Source organism: Siphateles boraxobius, unplaced genomic scaffold (genome assembly GCF_051911475.1).
Source record: "Siphateles boraxobius isolate OS27281-9 unplaced genomic scaffold, OSU_SipBor_1 130, whole genome shotgun sequence".
Taxonomy (NCBI): domain Eukaryota; kingdom Metazoa; phylum Chordata; class Actinopteri; order Cypriniformes; family Leuciscidae; genus Siphateles; species Siphateles boraxobius.
The window spans coordinates 2,994,506-3,014,413 of record NW_027508734.1 but is presented as its reverse complement, the minus strand read 5'-3'; the positions used below and the strand labels follow the sequence as shown (position 1 = coordinate 3,014,413).

Here is a 19,908-nt window from a genome sequence, read left to right as displayed (position 1 = left end):
AATCCTGAAAGCGATTTTTTTTTTGCAGGGTGGTAGGGGAAGAATCATTAATATTCATTGGGGAACTCATTCGCAATTGGTTCGCTGTCACACGTCACTCAGATTGACGTGGCAGGTCAAGACGGTGTCCCCGCAAAGATACAGAAGTTCACAAAGTTCGTGAGCGGTCTCCGCACAAATCTCCTGGATTTGGATAACCAAATGTTTACAGGTATGCCTTACCTTCGTGAAAGTGTCTGTTGTCACGAAGGAGACGATGTCTGTTTACTCTATCACATCTCATTAGAGATGCGTCACGGCGAGCCAATCAGGGACGAGTTCCCCAATGAATATTAATGAGTCTTCCCCTACCACCCTGCAAAAAAAATTGCATCCTGAAAACCTTGATTAGCTCGATCAGGTGTGTTTGATTTGGGTTGGAGCAAAACTGTGCAGAGCTCTGGCCCTCCAGGAATTGAGTTTGAGACAACTGAACTACAGGGTGTTAAAAATGAACACTGAAGCAGTGTTGAAGTTAATGAGATAATTAAGTGATTAATTAAGTGATGATTGGCCATTAGTGGTGACACCTAATGTTAATAAGAAGAATCATTGAAGGAAAGAGAAACAACAAGAACAGAAAAAAGAGAAACATAAGAAATACTGACTTTGAGCCATTACACATTATTGTACTTATTATTACCAGTGTATTTCTATCATACATCTACACTCATTCTTATTTATATTGAACAGAAGTTTAGATGGTAATGTTTTATGGAATGTTTCGATTCATGTCACCATTATGGCGATCAGTGTTTGCTTTAGTTGGTCTCTGGACTCTTTGCTTTTTAACATTAGTTTTTCTCTGGCTGGTCCAACTCTCTGTTTATAAAGCACATGTGTTACTGCAAGAGAAACCATGACATGGGCTGTGTTTTTCAAAAGCATCGTAAGCCTAATTTGATTGTACAGACTTTTTGTTGCGATCGGTCTAAGACCAAGTTAGGCTTAAAATGCTTTTGTGAAACACAGACCAGGTCATGATGGTTATGTTTAATTATGAAATTACAATCCTGTACTGTCCTAATTCACTCAACCAGCATTACAAAACTGGTTATACAAAGGTTCTAATTATTACAGTAGATAATTCCAGCAGTGCTTTAATAACCCAAAGGTTTTAAAATCCCTCACAGATATCAAGAATCTACATATGAATCTCAACAATGGTGACAATCACACGAAAGATTCATATTGCAGTGCATGACGGGAGCCACCAATCAAAATGCATCCATGGCTCCCATCATGCATTGCAATATGAATAAATTATACAGCTGAATTGTCCTGTAAATTTCATTGTTTTTCCTGTTTGCATGCTTTTTTTTTTTTCCTATTGTTTTGTTATGACTTTAATAGCTTGTTTTGTGATGTTCAGAGTTGATTTGTGTGTCACTAGTTTGTTTATTGTCACCATTGTTGTGATTTATATGCTGATTCTTGATTTTTGTGTGTCTAAACACAAAAGCTCCAGTGCACAAAGATTTTTCAAAATTGTTCATATTGCTGTTGGATCTCACACTGTAGAATCTCAGGGCTACCAATACTAAAACGCAACATGAATCATATAGTCAAAGATTTAGACTCTGAATGACATCAGTGAATCAGGTCACTACGTGATGACAGTGTCATCATCACAACATATTGTTAGCAGGTTTTCTCATGCAGTAATAAATCTGCTTTATAAACACAATGTTGGAGAAGCCAGAGAAAAACTAACAATAAAAAATGAAAAGGTTCAAGAGCCCAACTAAAACAAACACTGACCACCATAATGGTGGCTTGAAATAAAAAATTCCATAAAACATTGCCGTCTAAACTTCTGTTGATTCTCAATAACTTTTGTAGATGTATGACAGAAATAAAGTCGCACTGGTAATAATAAGTGCAATAATGTGTAAAGGCTCGAAGTCAGTAGTTCTTGTGTTTCTCTTTTTTTCCGTTCTTGTTGTTTCTCTTTCCTTCAATGATTCTTCTTATTAACATCAGGTGTCACCACTAATTGCCAATCATCACTTAATTAGTCACTTAATTATGTAATTAACTTCAACACTGCTTCAGTGTTCATTTTTAACACCCTGTAGTTGGACCTATTGTACACCAGGAGTGTTATGGGGATTTTGCTGTGTAGTTTTCTAATTTTCTTGCATATAAACAAATTAATTAATTTAAATTAAATTAAATGTACATTTCCATGAGTGAAAACACACTCACCTGTTGTTCTTCAAAAACATTATTTCTCTCAGCTTGCATCTTCTTGTGAAGATCTCGTCCTGCACAATACTCCATCACAATATAAACATGTCCAGTTTCTTGATCTAAATAAAGAAATATTCAGTCAAAGAATAATATAATGTAACTGATAATGCATTCATCAATGTATTTAAGAATCTCTCTGCAAATGATCATCAGATGAATTTTGGTTTTCAGATGGTTTTTGTTTACTTTTGTCCCTCATTTTTTACACAGAACACGTTCACCATTATTTGGACAAATTTAGTTTTTGGGGAAAAAAGTTATATTTTAAGATCAATTAATCATTAAGGAACACTGACTCTTTAAACAAACACACCATGGAATGATTCCTCGTAGTCAACAATATATGGATGTTTCAGACTTCTCAAGATCTCGACTTCCTCTTTGATTTTGTCCAGATCCGTCTCCTGACAGAAACACTTTGTATTTATTGGCAAGGCAAGGCAAGGCAAGTTTATTTATATAGCACATTTCATACACAATGGTATTTCAAAGTGCTTTACATAGAAGAAATTAAAATAATCAAAAATAATTAAAACAGTTTAGAATAAAAGAAAAAATCAGAAATCAGAATAATTAAAACAAAATAAAATACAGTGCAAACAGTCGGACGAACAGTGGCACAGTGCTCATTCAGTAAATGCACAGCTAAACTGATGTGTTTTGAGTCTGGATTTGAATGTGACTACTGTAGGAGCACATCTGATCTCTTCTGGAAGCTGGTTCCAGCTGCGGCTGGCATAGTAGCTAAAAGCAGACTCGCCATGCTTAGAGTGAACCCTTGGTATTTCTAGCCGATGTGATCCTAATGATCTGAGTGATCTGTTGGGTTTATATTCACTGAGCATATCTGCAATGTATTGAGGTCCTAGGCCATTGAATGATTTATATACCAGTAATAATACTTTAAAATCAATCCTAAATGTAACTGGCAGCCAGTGTAAAGACCTGAGGACTGGTGTGATGTGTTCATATTTTCTGGTTCTGCTCAGAATCCTAGCAGCAGCGTTCTGTATGAGCTGCAACTGTCTTATGGTCTTTTTGGGAAGGCCAGTGAGAAGTCCATTACAATAATCCACCCTACTGGTGATGAAAGCATGCACAAGTTTTTCTAAGTCTTGACTGGAAACAAAGCATCTAACTCTTGCAATATTTTTCAGGTGATAGTATGCTGATTTAGTTATTGCTTTGACATGACTACTGAAACTAAGGTCTGACTCTAGAGACACACCCAGACTTGATTTTTAGTTGTTTGACCCCTAGACTGAAGGTATGCGTTCACCTTGAGAACTTCATCTTTGTTTCCAAACGCAATGACTTCAGTTTTGTCTTTGTTTAACTGAAGAAAGTTTTGGCACATCCAATTGTTTACTTCATCAATGCATTGGCAAAGGGAGTCAATGGGGCTGTAATCGTTAGGCGATAGGGCTAAGTAGAGCTGTGTGTCGTCTGCATATATGGTAAGCGATTTGGTTCTTTCTCATTATTTGGCTCATTGGGAGCATGTACAGGTTGAATAGGAGTGGCGCAAGAATTGAGCCTTGCGGGACTCCGCATGTCAAGGATGTCCACTCAGACTTATGGTCTCCTATACTCACATAATAACCTCTGCCTCCTAAGTATGACCTGAACCATTTTAGGACTATTCCAGAAAGCCCGACCCAGTTTTCCAGCCTGTCAAGAAGTATTTTGTGATCGACAGTGTCAAATGCAGCACTGAGGTCGAGTAGTACCAGCACTGATAATTTGCCTGTATCAATATTTAAGCGAATATCATTTATTATCTTTATGAGCGTGTAAGGCCGTCTAACTCGATCCAATGGCGGTATTCGAATTAGCGGTGAAGGTCTTTGCGTGTTACTGTCTTTTCTCGTGGCAAAGTATTTTTGGTTAAATGCAATATATTTTATCTTATGTATTAACTCGTTTCATCTGACTCCATAAAATGAAAATGTTTTTCAATGATATCTGTGCATCATTAAATATACGTTAATGTTTGACTATTCCTTTTAACTCCAATGAAAATAAAGTCAAAGTCTGTTAGAATAATCAAATATAACAATTTATTATGTCAGGTAAATGTATTATTACAATTCCATAATCAATTGAAAGATAATCAATGCAAACCATCAAATGTTCTAGAACAAAGAGGAAAAAGTTTACCCGACAAGAAATGCGTGAGGCTGAGAGTCTCGCAACTCTCAGCCTCACGGGCCGATCTCAGATATAGAAAAGCCCTGAGCTCTCGCTGCGTTTCATTATATACCCAGACCTCATTTCAAATCTAAACATCATTCACAGTGGAAATGTACCTGTAAGTCACCATTTGCTAGCAGTGGAAAATTAGCATTCAGTCAAATGGTCGAAGGTGTTAACTCAAAGACACACCCTCCAGTATTGGAGGGTGTGGAAGATATTTCTAAACTTCCTAAGAACTTTATTACCTTTTGGGTTTACTTCTTTGGGAATGAGACATTTGTACCAGTCGTACCGAGACATTTCAAATAATACCAAATATGTATAAAACTAGATGATAATCATTCACATTAAACCATTTAGATTCTTGTGTGAATTTGGGAGACCTATCACATTCTGTGATAATGTTATAACAAACGCTATATCACGACCAATTTGTACGAATTTGTACGAGTGATTAAAAAGTGGCTAATTCGTATGAATCCGTACGACCTCACTCGTACGAATTTGTACGATTTGTCTAAACCCACGTGAATGGTAGGTTTAGGGGCGGGGTCAGGGGTTGGTCATTCGTACAAATTCATACGAATTGGGCAACTCGTAAAATATGTACGATTTAGCAAAAATCCAACTAATTCGTACAAGTGAGGTCGTATGAATTCGTACGAATTACCCACCTCGTAAAATTCGTACGAATTGCCGTGAGATCGGACTGTTATAACTGCATCACACTAACAAATCTGCAACATGCAGCTCTGGAGAGGCCATGGCGCTTACCAAAGGCTGCAAAATACTTCAAGCACAATTGAAGAACGAATGCGTGTGACGTCATTGTGAACTAAATCTGACCAAAACTAAACTGTTTTGAAGTTTGAATCAGTGGTTCGAAATAGCTTTCCAGCAAAAGCCTTCAGGAAAAAATTGCAATGGCTGTTTAACACCTTAAAAATACCATTATCATATGGGTATATGCTCTGAGGCTCCATTTTCTTTGACATGGACATTTTTTAGGTCAATCTCTGTCGAGGTAAAAAAAATAAATACATTTTGGAATTGGAAAATTTGCAGTACAGCCTACCATTGCCCAGGAGTTCCAAAATTCGATTTACTTTTGAGCAAAGAACAAAGAAGAACTTTCGAGTATATTGAAGCCTTAAGAAAACAGACCAAGCAGCTGGTCACCATTTATAACCACATTTTAACCAGTCATTACTTTGATAGTACACTTTCCTGAGCTGATTATTCAGAATTATAATATTACATTATCACACAAAAATAAACATCCAGTGTCAACTGCTCAACCAGAAAATGTCCCAAATTTGTGAGGGGGTAGAAGTGGGGGAGAGAAATGCAGATTAGGATGAGGGAGGTGAGACCTTCGTCTCAATAGTGCATGAGGGGGAGCTCAAATGTTAACTTCCTTTGTTTTCTCAGAGAGTGGCCCTCTCTTAAAGTCCTTCAAGTTTTTCCAGTCTTACAGATTGGCCTCTTGACCACGTGGGTCAAATTCAGATGAACACTTACGTGGTCACAGTAAGACGGTTGTTGTAATCCTCGAAACGTAACTCAAAAATTGTCTTTGCAATGTTAGCATCTGTAGAAGCTTTCAGATTGCTGTGTTCACCTGCAAGGCCGTCTAACTCGATCCAGTGGCGGTATTCGAATTAGCGGTGAAGGTCTTTGCGTGTTACTGTCTTTTCTCGTGGCAAAGTATTTTTGGTTAAATGCAATATATTTTATCTTATGTATTAACTCGTTTCATCTGACTCCATAAAATGAAAAGGTTTTTCAATGATATCTGTGCATCATTAAATATACGTTAATGTTTGACTATTCCTTTTAACTCCAATGAAAATAAAGTCAAAGTCTGTTAGAATAATCAAATATAACAATTTATTATGTCAGGTAAATGTATTATTACAATTCCATAATCAATTGAAAGATAATGCAAACCATCAAATGTTCTAGAACAAAGAGGAAAAAGTTTACCCGACAAGAAATGCGTGAGGCTGAGAGTCTCGCAACTCTCAGCCTCACGGGCCGATCTCAGATATAGAAAAGCCCTGAGCTCTCGCTGCGTTTCATTATATACCCAGACCTCATTTCAAATCTAAACATCATTCACAGTGGAAATGTACCTGTAAGTCACCATTTGCTAGCAGTGGAAAATTAGCATTCAGTCAAATGGTCGAAGGTGTTAACTCAAAGACACACCCTCCAGTATTGGAGGGTGTGGAAGATATTTCTAAACTTCCTAAGAACTTTATTACCTTTTGGGTTTACTTCTTTGGGAATGAGACATTTGTACCAGTCGCACTGTGACATTTTAAATAATACTAAACATGAAAATACTCTGTGATAATCATTCACATTAAAACTACATTTTCTTGGGTGCATTCAGGTGGGGGTGAGGGGAGATGTAGATGAAGCTGGTTCGGAGGTGAGACTTTCGTCTCAATGGTGCATGAAGGCCAGTTCAAATGGTAATCTCCAGAGAGATCCTTTTGTCCTCTCAGTGTCTGGTCACCCCCGAAACAGACTGTCTGGAATTTCCTAATTTATCAATTCTTACAAGCGCGGTCTCTGTACTGTGGTGCGGTCGGAAACCAGATTGAAAATGGTCAAAGTATCCATTCGAGCTTAAGAATTTGTTCAGCTGATTGAACACAACTTTTTCAATGATCTTGCCTATGAAAGGAAGATTTGAGATCGGTCTATAGTTGTTTAATATGGTCTTATCCAGATTGCTCTTTTTCAGGAGGGGCTTGACAACAGCAGTTTTCAGGGAGGTTGGAAAACTCCCAGAGAGAAGTGAGGCATTTACCACTTCTAGGAGATCTGCTTATAAGCTGTGTAACACATTTTTGAAAAAAGATGTGGGAAGTGCGTCAAGGGCGCAGGTTGATGTTTTTAGGGGCTGTACGGTTTCTTCCAAAATTTTGCCATCAATTTCTTCGAAATCAGACATAGTGGCTACTTTCTCAGGCTGTTGTCTGATCTGCCTGACCCTAGCGCAACTCAAGGATGAGCTGATCACCTTTCTGATATTATTGATTTTCTCAGAGAAGAAAGAAGCAAACTCACTGCACTTTCTCACTGAGAGCATTTCACTGGGAATCTGGCTTGGGGGGTTTGTCAGTCTCTCTACAGTATCAAAAAGAGTGCGTGTGTTGTTTATATTGCTGTTTATAATATTCGAGAAGAAAGTCTGTCTAGCTTTGCTTAGTTCCTTATTGAAAGCATGGATGCTGTCTTTGTAGATGTTATAATGGACTACAAGTTTTGTCTTCCGCCACATGCGCTCTGCTTTACTGCATTGTCTTTTCATATTTTGCACTGCTGTTGAGTTTCTCCAAGGTGCTTTTTGTCTGCCACTCTTCTTCCTGACTTTCACAGGAGCAATATCATCAATTACACTCTTAACCTTTGAGTTAAAAGAATCAAGGAGAAAATCAACAGAGTCAGCAGATATGCTTGGTGTTAAAGATATAGCCTTCATAAATAGTACACTAGTGTTCTCATTTAAGCATCTCTTCTTGACAGACACAGATCTAGCTTCAATGGCAGGAGAGATCAATATATCAAAGAAAATACAAAAATGATCAGACAGTGCTACATCCTTAATAACAATTGATGAAATGTTTAGACCCTTACTGATAAGTAAATCTAGAGTGTGTCCACGATTATGTGTGGGTCCATGTATATGCTGAGTCAGATCAAAAGTTTTTAAAACCGTTTTGATTTCTTTTGCCATATTGTTTTCTGCATTATCTATGTGGTTGTTAAAATCTCCAGCAATGGCAAAGCAGTCAAACTCTGAGGAAATTGTTGATAACAGTTCTGTTAAGTTCTCAGCAAAAGCTGGAGAGCATTTTGGAGGCCTGTAAACAATGATAAGTAAAATGCGTGGAGCACCTTTTAACACAATACCCAGATACTCGAAAGACGGGTAATTCCCAAATGATATTTGCTTACATTGATAGACATCTTTATAAAGAGCAGCTAAACCTCCGCCTCTTCTGACAGCTCTGCAGACACTCATAAAAGTAAAGTTAGGAGGGGCTGTTTCATTGAGGACCGTTGGACTGCAACTTTCTTCTAGCCAAGTTTCATTTAGCAACATAAAATCCAGGTTGTATGTGGTTATTAAGTCGTTGACTAAAAGTGATTTATTTTTAAGTGAACGTATGTTTAAAAGTGCTAACTTAACAGTCTTACTTTTTGTCCCCACAGCAATCTTAGTATGTCGTGTAATAGGCACCAGATTAGATGGGTTTGCTGTACGGCTTTTGAAGGCCTTAGACTTTCTATCATGTAATCGAACAGCAACAGAAAAAGATACAGGCACACTGGGTTCCCGCTTGTTCTGTAAACATTTGAGAAAGTTATTGTTATCATAGCGGGGACCCGACACATATCACTGAGAGCTGGTATCAGTTGTTTTTGGTTCACCTCGAGCCGCTGGAAGAGGGTGTGGGCCCTGGCGCTGTGGCAGAGGCCGAAGAGCTCTCACAGGAGGAGGGGGAGGGCGAGCTGGGCCCGCAGGCTTTGGTGGTTGTGGGGCCCTGCGTTTTTTGGTTGGTATCTGGGGGCTCGCAGCAAAAGAGTGGGATAGTCTAGTTCCAGCATGCACCAGTTGTTCCATTTTCTCTGAGAAGCACAGAAGTGGAGATGCTGGAGAGAGTGATAACGTTTCCGGTGAGAAGGATTGTTGCTCTGGTGTTATTGGAGGCTGTAATATGCTGTCCTGGTTTCCCTGGCTGTTTTCCAGAAAGTCGTCCTTGGGTGCTGTATCTTGGAGCAGTGCTGGTATGTCACAGTCTGTCTGTGGTGAGCTCTGTGGGCATGGCTCAGCTGAGATTGTGTCCGTGAGCAGAGGTTGTTGTGGCTGAGTGGTGTTATCACTGTCCTTGTGTGATGTGTCAACCGTATGTCCATTCAGGTGCTGAAGTGAAATCCTGTGGTCATTCCTACTGTATCCAGGTGTGTGTGTGCCATTCAGGTTGAGTGGATTGGCACACATTGCAGAAGGATGACGGAGGGAGAAGTAGATATTGTCCTTTAGCACTCTTGAACCAAGTTTGTTTGGGTGGTGGCCATTCTGTTGAAACAGTTGCCTCTGACTCCAGAAAAGATTGAAGTTGTCAATAAAGTTCACTCCTTTTATATTGCAGGTTTTTTGCAGCCATGTATTAAGCCCAAGCAACCGTGAAAACCTATTTATTCCTCTTGCTGGGAGTGGTCCACTGATGAATGTTTGAACTTTCAGTCTTTTAAGTGTTTCAAAAAGTTCATTGAAATCCTTTTTAAGAAGTTCCGACTGCTCTTTATGAATATCATTCTTCCCCACATGAATGATGAGTCGATTTGCAGTCTTATGTTTCATCAGAATGTTCTCAAGTTCCCTGTTTACATCAGATGTTGTTGCTTGTGGAAGGCAGCAGGTTGTTGTATCCCTGCTATTAATGTTTCTGATTACGGAGTCGCCCACTATCAGAGTCCTGTGCCCGGCTGCACTGTGAGCTGAGTGCCGCTGTCTGGTCGACCTTGAGCCCCAGTTAGCATCAGTGTTAGCTACTGGCTGATTCAGTCTGTGTGCGATCACATTCATCAAATTTGGGGATTCCTCATTCATTAATACTTCAAATCTGTTCTCAAGATGTATAGGCGGTGGTAGGAGACCAGTGTTTGCAGTCCTTGTCAGAGCCGTATCTGGGGTAGAGGATGCTACTGCAGTAATATGTGATGCTCGTGACAATCTGATGTCTCGAGTGCCTTTGGGTCTCGCACCCTGTTTGTGCCATCGATTAGTAAAACGATCGGCTTGTTTCTCTACACTCAGTATGGCCTGTCGAGAAGCACTAGATTCATGGGACTCACCGGCTGTATGCAGAGGACGTCCATGACGAAGCTCTGTTGTGTGTTCCGTCTGGTTTGGTGGTCCCGCAATTAACTTTGTTTCAAGAATTGCAATCCTTTGTAAAAGTCTGTGGCAGTTGGAGCAGCAAGTAGATTCCAGAGGAGGCATTTTCTTATCCTTATGAATGTAGGCAGTTGTGTTTTCACTTCCCCGGAATGTAAACTTTCAGTGGGAGGCTGGTCGAATAAAATAATTCTGCTTTTTTTTTTTGTAATAATCCAAGCGTTTGAGCACTGTGCTGATTTGCTGAAGTTAAAATTAGATGATAATAGGAGATAAAATGTAGAAATATAAAAGCGATAGAGCAAAGCGCGGAGCAGTAAGCGAGAGCGTCCGAACAGTAGCTGAGCAGGAAGTCAAATTGTTTTTTTTTGTTGCTAAAGAAGCACTTAAATGTAAAAGTGACACTTATAACAATTAAAAAATGTCATCTTAAGTAGCATTTGTAATAGCAAACAGATGTAATTATGGTGAATGCTTTAATAAACTTCAGATTGCATACATGTACTTACATCTTTATAACTGATCTCTTTGACCACATAAGGCTCTCCCTCTGGACTGTTCACCAGAAATGCTATTCCTGACAATCCTCGCCCAAGCTCTTCTTTTATGGTGTATTCATGTTTTTTAAACAGTTCTGTAAGCGAGATTTAGTGTAATTATTACAGAGTACTGAAACCACACTACCTTAATCATTAGTAAAAACACACTGTACCTTTAACTAATTTCTAAACTGTAATCTGACTGTACAAGTACTAATTTACTGTAGTATTTTTGTAGAGTTCATTAAATCACAGCTGTATCAGAAGGCCATCCCTTTACTGCTCCAGTGAGACTCTTATGTTCATTAATACAGCCAGCAACAGAACAATTATAATGGTTAAACAGTGTTAAATTAACACTTCTCAGAGTTTATTTGACTCCACACTCAAGAGAGTTAATATTAACAATAAACTCATGACATCCGAGCCACTGAGGATGCACAGCAAAATCCCCAGTGTTAAATTAACACTGAAAAGTGTGAATTATATAAACTCTGAGCAGAGTGTTAAATTAACACTGAAGCAGTTAAAGTTAATGAGATAATTAAGTGAATAATTGAGTGACGATTTAGCATTATTGAAGACACCTGATGTTAACAAGCAGAATCTCTGAAGGAGAAAACCGTAATTTTTAAGTCACCATTATGGTGATCAGTGTTTGGTTTAGTTGGGCTCTTGACCCTTAAATTATTAACTTTAGATTTTGTTTGGCTGCTGTATGTGAGTTATAATAGCCAGATGAACAAATAGAAAAGGTGATCTGATGATGATGGTTGTGTTTTAACATAATCATTATTTCACAATCATTTGACCTGAATCACTGAATTCATATAGAGCCTAGGTTTACTTTATTAATTATAGCAGCAGTGCCCTTGTACAGCATAATATTTTTAACGTTTACAATGTAATCAAAATAATTTCTTAAACGTTTCTCTTATTAAATTTTTACTTTTTTTAAGACACATAGATATCAATAACTAGCCTGTGAATCTCAACAACGGTGACAATTATAAAGCATGTTGCAGTGCATTCTGGTTGCCACCAATCAAAACTCATTCATGGCTCCCATCATGCATTGCTGCATTATTAAATAATGAGCTTATGTTCAGAGGTGATCTGTTTGTCACCATTGCTGAGATTCATACGCTAATTCTTGATGTCTGTGTGTGCCTACATAAGATATTTTTTGGATTTTTTTTTGATCGTTTGGATTTCATTGAAAAGGCTAAACATCGTATGTTCTAAAATGGTTTAAAAATCCATCAGGTAAATTTAACTCAGAATTTATGCTCGTGATGAATTCAGCGATTCAGGTCAATGAATGATATGTTAAAACACAACCAACACCATCAGATCACCTTTTCTATTCATTCATCTGGCTGTTATAACTCACATACAGCAGCCAAACAAAATCTAAAGTTAATGATTTAAGGGTCAAGAGCCCAACTAAACAAAACACTGATCACCATAACGGTGACTTAAAAATTACGGTTTTCTCCTTCAGAGATTCTCCTTGTTAACATCAGATGTCTTCAATAATGCTCAATCATCACTCAATTATTCACTTAATTATCTCATTAACTTTAACACTGCTTCAGTGTTCATTTAACACTCTGCTCAGAGTTTATATAATTCAACACTCTCAGTGTTAATTTAACACTCTCAGTGTTAATTTAACACTGGGGATTTTGCTGTGCGCAAGTGCATACGCTTTATAATTTGTGAGTGATTGCAAATCATCTTTCTGAAAGTGCTAATGTGGTTTTTATTTGTTTAACTTTCAACCCAAATACGCTCACTGTCTGTATAGTTCATACACACGTTTATTACTTTTATTAAGGGGACGGTGAGCAGCAGCTCATTTGCATTTAAAGATACACATTTGTTTTACTGATAAAGAAAGAAATTATAATTTTTATTTGTATAACAAAGTCTGCCTCCCGGGATATGATTTATAACGCTGACCAAGAACAGACCACAAAGAAGTCTTCTGTCCGATTGTAAATATTTTAAAGTGCTTACAATTTAGGTCAGATTCAACTACCACACTTGAGGATAACAAAAATTGAAATGCATGAAATTTAAATTCCTGCAAGTGTATCGTGATAGGAGTGAGAAAAACGACCCAAATGCTGTTGACAAACAGCACCAACCTCATAGTTCACCAAAAAATTAAAATTATGTGATGAATTGCTCATCCTCATGTTGTTTGAAACCTGTATGACTTCTGTTCATCGTTGGAACAAAAATTAAAATCTTTTTAATAAAATATGAGAGCTTCCAATGACAGCAACTCAACTCAAGGCCATACATTTTAAGAGTCGCTAGTCATTTCCTTATCAGAGTGTGTTGCTATGAAAGATCACTGAGAGATAATCATGGTCATGTTAGTAATAAAGGCAAGTAAGATTACTATATGTAGTTTTTAGTTGTTTATTTTAAAATGTTGAGAGAGAATATCCCTCAGATCAGTTAAAATACTTATAACAATACACAGCAAAATCCCTAGTGTACATATGTACACTCTTAGTGTACATATAGGTCCAAGTTGGGTGTTCAAAATAAACACTGAAGTAGTGTTGAAGTTAATGAGATAATTAAGTGATTAATTAAGTGATGATTGGCCATTAGTGGTGACACCTAATGTTAATAAGAACATTAATTGAAGGAAAGAGAAACAACAAGAACAGAAAAAAAAGAAACACAAGAAATACTGACTTTGAGCCATAACACATTATTGTACTTATTATTACCAGTGTATTTCTGTCATACATCTACACACATTCTTATTTATATTGAACAGAAGTTTAGATGGTAATGCTTTATGGAATGTTTCGTTTCATGTCACCATTATGGCGATCAGTGTTTGCTTTAGTTGGGCTCTGGACTCTTTGCTTTTTAACATTAGTTTTTCTCTGGCTGTTCCAACTCTGTGTTTATAAAGCACCTGTGTAACTGCTAGAGAAACCACTGCAGTAGCCTGTTTGATGGGGACTGACAGGGAATAAACTTTGACGGCGGCCCGGCCGCTTCTGTAAGCGTGTGCGCGGGCACTAGACTTACAAGTGTATTTTTTAAATAAGTATTTTATTAGGATTTTAAATTTTACAAAAGAGTGAAAGAAAACAAAATACATTTAGATGTATACAACTCAATGAATGATAATATCAGCAGAAACAACAATATGAATAATTATTAATATCATCCACCATTAATAACGATAATATGTAAATAAAAAAGAAAAGAAAATAATATTATAAAAAAAAAAATAAAAAAAAAAGGGATAAACTAAAAAGAGCACATAAGAATTCACATAAGAGCAACCAGGGCATATGCAGTTTCAGAGCACAAGCTATGATATATATTTATTTAACCTATTAGCTAATAATTTTGTGAAAATTTTAATGTCAGAGTTAAGTAATGCAATAGGCCGATAAGATGAAGGCTCAGTCTCATCCCTACCGTCTGGCCCCGCCACTTTGCCGTTAGGAAAAGATCTTATAGAATCAACAATCTCTGGGATAGTAATTTCAGAGTTTAAAGCCTCACAGGCAGCGTCACTCAATTTAGGAATATTCAAATGTCCTAGCCAATTAGAAATATCCCCTTTTGCTCTTGATGTATATAATTGTTCATAATATTCCCTAAAGCGATCATTTATACTTTTAGGATCCACAAGCATGTCCCCTGCTTTTGATTTTATTTTGTGTATGGCTTTATTTGCTTGTAAACCCCTCAGCTGTCGCGCCAGCAATTTATGGGGCTTATCCCCTAACTCAAAATATTTTTGCCTTATCCTCAACAATTGATCCCATACCTGTCCTGATAAAATAGTATTGTATTCATACTTTAATGTAAGAATATTCTGCAAGGTAGAGGGGCTAGAGGAAATTCTATAGGTGGGTTCCAATTGAGATAATTCCTCTTCTATTTCTGCAAGGCGTCTACGTTTGGCTCGTCTGGCCGAAGACTCAAAAGAGATTATATGACCCCTAATCACAGCCTTAAAAGATTCCCATAAAGTGGAGTCAGTGACTTCAGAATTATCATTAATATCTAGAAAATCTGAGATTTTTTCAGAGATAAATTGGCAAAACGATTAATCAGAAAGCAGAGAAGGATGAAAACGCCAGCAATATGGTTTATTCTTATGGCCAAGGTCAAGAACCACTGAAGTCGGAGAATGATCAGAGATTAAGATGTTGTGATAGTCTGAGGAGATAACGTTTGATATAAGTTTTGAGTCGAGTAAAAAATAATCTATTCTAAAAAAAGACTTGTGTATTTGTGAAAAAAAAGAATAGTCTCTACCTGTGGGGTGTATTAGTCTCCATATATCAACTAGATTCATAGAGGACATAAGGTTATTTAAAACTATGGAGGCAGAAGGTAACTGACTTATTTGGGCTGACCTGTCCAAAACATTATCAAGCACACAGTTAAAATCACCACCTAAAATAACAAGCGAATCAGCAGAATCAGACAGTAAATTAAATATTTTAGCAAAGAAAGTAGGGTCATCAAAGTTAGGCCCATATACATTAAGAAGTGTAACATGAAATGAATAAATGTAACCAGTTACCAAAATATATCGACCGTTTTGATCACTCAAAGTAGAAACATGCCTAAAAGGAACTGTCTTACGGATTAAAATTGCAACTCCTCTTGCCTTGCTAGAGAATGTGGACTGAAAGATATGGCTAACCCAGCTGCATTTAAGCATCTTCTCTCTCGTAGGCCTAATATGGGTCTCCTGTAAGTACATCACATCAGCGGACAGAGATTTCAAATGCGAGAATACTTTAGCTCGCTTGATCACATGACCCAGGCCACGCACGTTCCAGCTGGTAAAAGTGATGGCGCTGCCCTTTAAAGGTAAACTAGGACCCATACAAAAGTTGAAAATAAACAATGTACAAGCCTGGCGCCCTTTTAAAACAATTAATGGTAAAACTAAAAAAAATAAAAAAGCACAACTTGCGGAAAAAGAACATTACCCCCCCCACCCCCGTCCCACTTCCCCAAACAAAGTGAGAACACGCATCCCAAAGACTCACTGAGCGGTTGCTGGACCATCGGAACAGCGGAACTACAGCTAGAAAGCCCTAACTCCCTCTCCAATCACTTGAACAAGTTATGAACAAAGGAAACGGTCATATAACTTTACATGTCCCAGTCTGAGTAACGGTAACGATAGATGTTAAATAAAAGTCACATACCGAGCTGTTAAGCCAGCATACATGTAGGCAATAAATGCTTTTCAAGACAGCGTCTCGATGAAGGCCTCTGCTTCCTCGGCCGAGGAAAACACCTTGTCAGTGGTACCATGAGTGACGCGCAGTCTTGCCGGATAAATGAAGCCGCTTCTCACACCGGTTTCTCGGAGATGCTTCCTGACATCATTGAAGGCCTGCCGCTGCTTCATTATTTCAGCTGGGAGATCGGGAAAGATGTGTATCGGTCTGCCCTTGTAGCGCAGAGGAAACTGTTGACGAGCCAGCTGAAGTATTTCTTCCTTAATTTGAAAGTGATGAATACGGGCTATCATCACACGCGGTCGTGCGTCCTCTCCAGAAAACTGTCTCCCGAGACGATGTGCTCGATCTACTTCCAACGGCTTCGAGAAGTTGCTAGCACCCAGCAAATCTGGAATAAACTTCGTCAGAAATTCCGTGGGGCGCCCATTCTCTATCTTCTCAGGTAAGCCTACGATTTTAATGTTTTGTCGCCTGGAGCGAGCCTCTAGATCGATCACTTTCTCGCGGAGTGATTTGTTCTCTGACTGTACTTTTGAGCACTTCTGCTCGACGAGGGAGAGGCGGCGGTCATAATCGGCAGTAGCATTCTCCACCTCCTTAATTCTATCCCCGAGGCATACTAAAGATGCTTGAGTGGACGCCAAAGATGCTTCCAGAAGATCAAATCGATCAGTCATCATTTTGTTCATATTCTTTATTGCCAGAAGTATACTGGTAGATTCCGCGTCAGCTTCGCCACTCGACCTCGAGGATGCCGCGGCCTGTGCTGCCTTCTCCGACTGTGATTGAGCAGGGGATTCATTCAATGCTTTATCCAACTTCTTCCCCCTTTCAGCTTTTGGCTTACTCATTATACAGCTCTTCAATAAAGACACATATAAAGTAAATCCGGTAGAAAAAAACCCCGAGAAATTCAAACAATGACCGAATAATTGAAAATATGGAGAGGAGCTCAGCAGAACACGTCTACTCCATGCGGTACTCCATAGCGCCCCCCACTTACAAGTGTATTTGACGCCCGCGTCTAAGTGTTATCACAAAACGCAGGGCATTAATAAAACGCTCCCCCTCCATTATGATCGGGGCATCAAATACACGCCCGCGCACACGTGCTCACGCTTACAGGAAGCTTTTCCGCCCTGAGCGCTGCTCCCGCGTCAAAAAGTGACAAAAGAATGTTCCCCATCCCTTATGATGGGGACATCTCACATAAAACAGCCGAGCGGGCTTCAGCGAGCAGCCATTGCCCAGAACCAAGAGCGCGCGCGCCGCGCTTTCGGCTACGGTTCATTTTCACAAGCCCCCAAATGGCGGCGATCTGAACCCGGAGGCCATTCGCCCCCTAGCGGGTCACATAGCTGCGTGGGAAACTATCCCAGGGATTTCAGAATGGGTGCTGAGCACAATAAAGCAGGGCTATACACTTCAATTCATTCGCCGTCCCCCGCGCTTTCAAGCCTGGACCGCGACGATAGTGAATGCGGAAGTAGCACACCTACTTCACGCAGAAATAGCAAAGCTGCTGTGCAAAGGGGCGATAGAAAAGGTGCTCCCTTCTCTGAGCGAGTCAGGCTTTTACAGACGATATTTTTCTCGTACCCAAGAAGGACGGAGCCTTCAGACCTATCCTAGATCTGAGACATTTGAACAAAGTGCTTGCGAAAAGACCGTTCAAAATGCGTGCGACCAGGAAAATCCTCGCGCACGTTTGCCCGAGGGACTGGTTTATTTCTCTAGATCTGAAGGATGCCTATTTTCAGATTCAGATAATACCCCGTCACAGGCAATTGTTGAGATTCGCCTTCGACGGTCAGGTATATCAATACACCATCCTGCCGTTCGGCCTGTCCCTAGCACCCTGTACATTTACGAAGTGCATGGACGCGGCGCTCCCCCCCCTGAGAAGTCAGGGGCTGCGAATAATGAACTATCTGGACGATTGGCTGATATTGGCACAGTCAGAGACAGAACTGCTGTCTCACAGAACAGTGCTTCTCAGTCACCTGGAAAGCTTGGGTCTCACGGTCAACTGGACCAAGAGCTCATTACTGCCCAGCCAGTCAATTTCCTTTTTAGGAGTAGAACTGGACTCGGTGACCATGACGGCTCGTTTATCGACACAGCGCGCGCGCCGTGTTCGCCACCTAGCCTTGTGTGGTGGTGGTGATGGCTCAGTGGATAAGACACATGCCTTTGGTGTGAGAGACCCGGGTTCGAATCCACTGTGAGACACCAATGTGTCCCTGAGCAAGACACTTAACCCCTAATTGCTTCAGAGGCGTGCGACCTTTGACATATATAGCAATTGTAAGTCGCTTTGGAACATTTCAAAGGATGTTGGGCTGTATGGCATCAGCTGCAGCGGTGCTTCAGCTGGGCCTACTGCGCATGCGCCCGCTCCAACGCTGGTCGGCCAGAAAATCAGAGTGACTCAGACCTGCATAGTGGCTCTTCAGCCCTGGTTAGTAGCCGACTGGTACCAGCAGGGAGTGATGATGGGAACCATCTCTTATCGGAAAGTCATTTCGACAGACGCGTCCAACTCGGGTTGGGGCGTGCTGTTCGAGGGCAGACCGGTCTTCGGCCAGTGGTCAGACCAAGAGAAGTGTTTTCACATAAACTGTCTGGAGATGATAGCGGTCGAGAACGCGCTGAAGCGCTTCCTCCCGTTCATACAGGACCAACATCTTCTTGTCCGTTAGGACAACAAGTCTGTAGTATCCTAGGTAAACCGTCAGGGCAGTGTCAGATCCAGAAATCTCTGCAATCTGACGGAACGCCTCCTTATTTGGTCTCAGATGCACCTGCGCTCGCTGAGGGCGGCGCATGTGCCTGGTCATTTGAACGACGGCCTAGACAAACTGTCCAGGGACAGTGTTCCCCCAGGGGAATGGTCCCTGCACCCCCAAATGGTCCAGAAGCTATGGCGCCTATTCGGCAGAGCGGAAGTCGACCTATTTGCGTCAAAAGACAACGCTCAATGCACAACGTTCTTCTCGAAGGACAGGGACGCGCTGGCCCAGGTTGGCTCAGCCTCCCGCTATATGCTTTCCCTCCGGTCTCTCTGTTACCACAGGTGCTACCTCTCTGTTACCTCCTCATAGCCCCGCGTTGGGAGAATCAGATTGGTTCCCGGAACTAGCACGGCTGTAACATACAGCTCCGTGGCCGATTCCGGTGAGGGCAGATCTCCTCTCTCAGGCTCGCGGCACGATCTGGCATCCCCATCCAGAGCGCTGGTCTCTGCACGCATGGTTGATCAACGGGTACTCGTTGCCCTGCCAGAAGGAGTGATGAACACGATCACGCAGTCTAGAGCTCCTTCCACGAGAATGCTCTACGCGTCTAAATGGTCGGTGTTCACCGGATGCCGACAGAGGTCTGGATATGTGGGGTGGTGCATCTGCTCACCTTCCTTCAAGAGCTGTGGGATAAGGGGAGGTCCCCATCCACGCTCAAAGTATACGTGGCGGCCGTGGCAGCGTTCACAGAATCGACGCACGGCCAGTCACTGGGAAAACATGAGTTGGTCATCAGCTTCCTTAGAGGAGCTAGGAGGATGAACCCGCCGCGCCCCCCGTCGGTTCCTATGTGGGATCTTTCATTGGTCCTCTAGGCCCTGAAAGCCTTTCCATTTGAACCACTAAACTCCGTGGGGTTGAAACATCTATCACTGAAAACCGTCTTTCTGACTGCACTGTCG

General features: G+C 40.4%; 1 protein-coding gene across 2 annotated transcripts in view; it reads right to left on the bottom strand.

The window, feature by feature from the left end:
* Positions 1-19,908, bottom strand: part of LOC143736758 (ribosomal protein S6 kinase 2 alpha-like) — a 66,225-nt gene that overhangs the window by 15,302 nt on the left and 31,015 nt on the right. For both annotated transcript variants that reach the window (XM_077227445.1, XM_077227444.1), the window contains exons 11-13: positions 10,918-11,042; positions 2,606-2,696; positions 2,248-2,351 (exon numbers count right to left, since the gene is read on the bottom strand). In XM_077227445.1, coding sequence (XP_077083560.1) covers positions 2,248-2,351; positions 2,606-2,696; positions 10,918-11,042 — 320 coding nt within the window. The remainder of the gene's footprint in view (positions 1-2,247; positions 2,352-2,605; positions 2,697-10,917; positions 11,043-19,908) is intronic.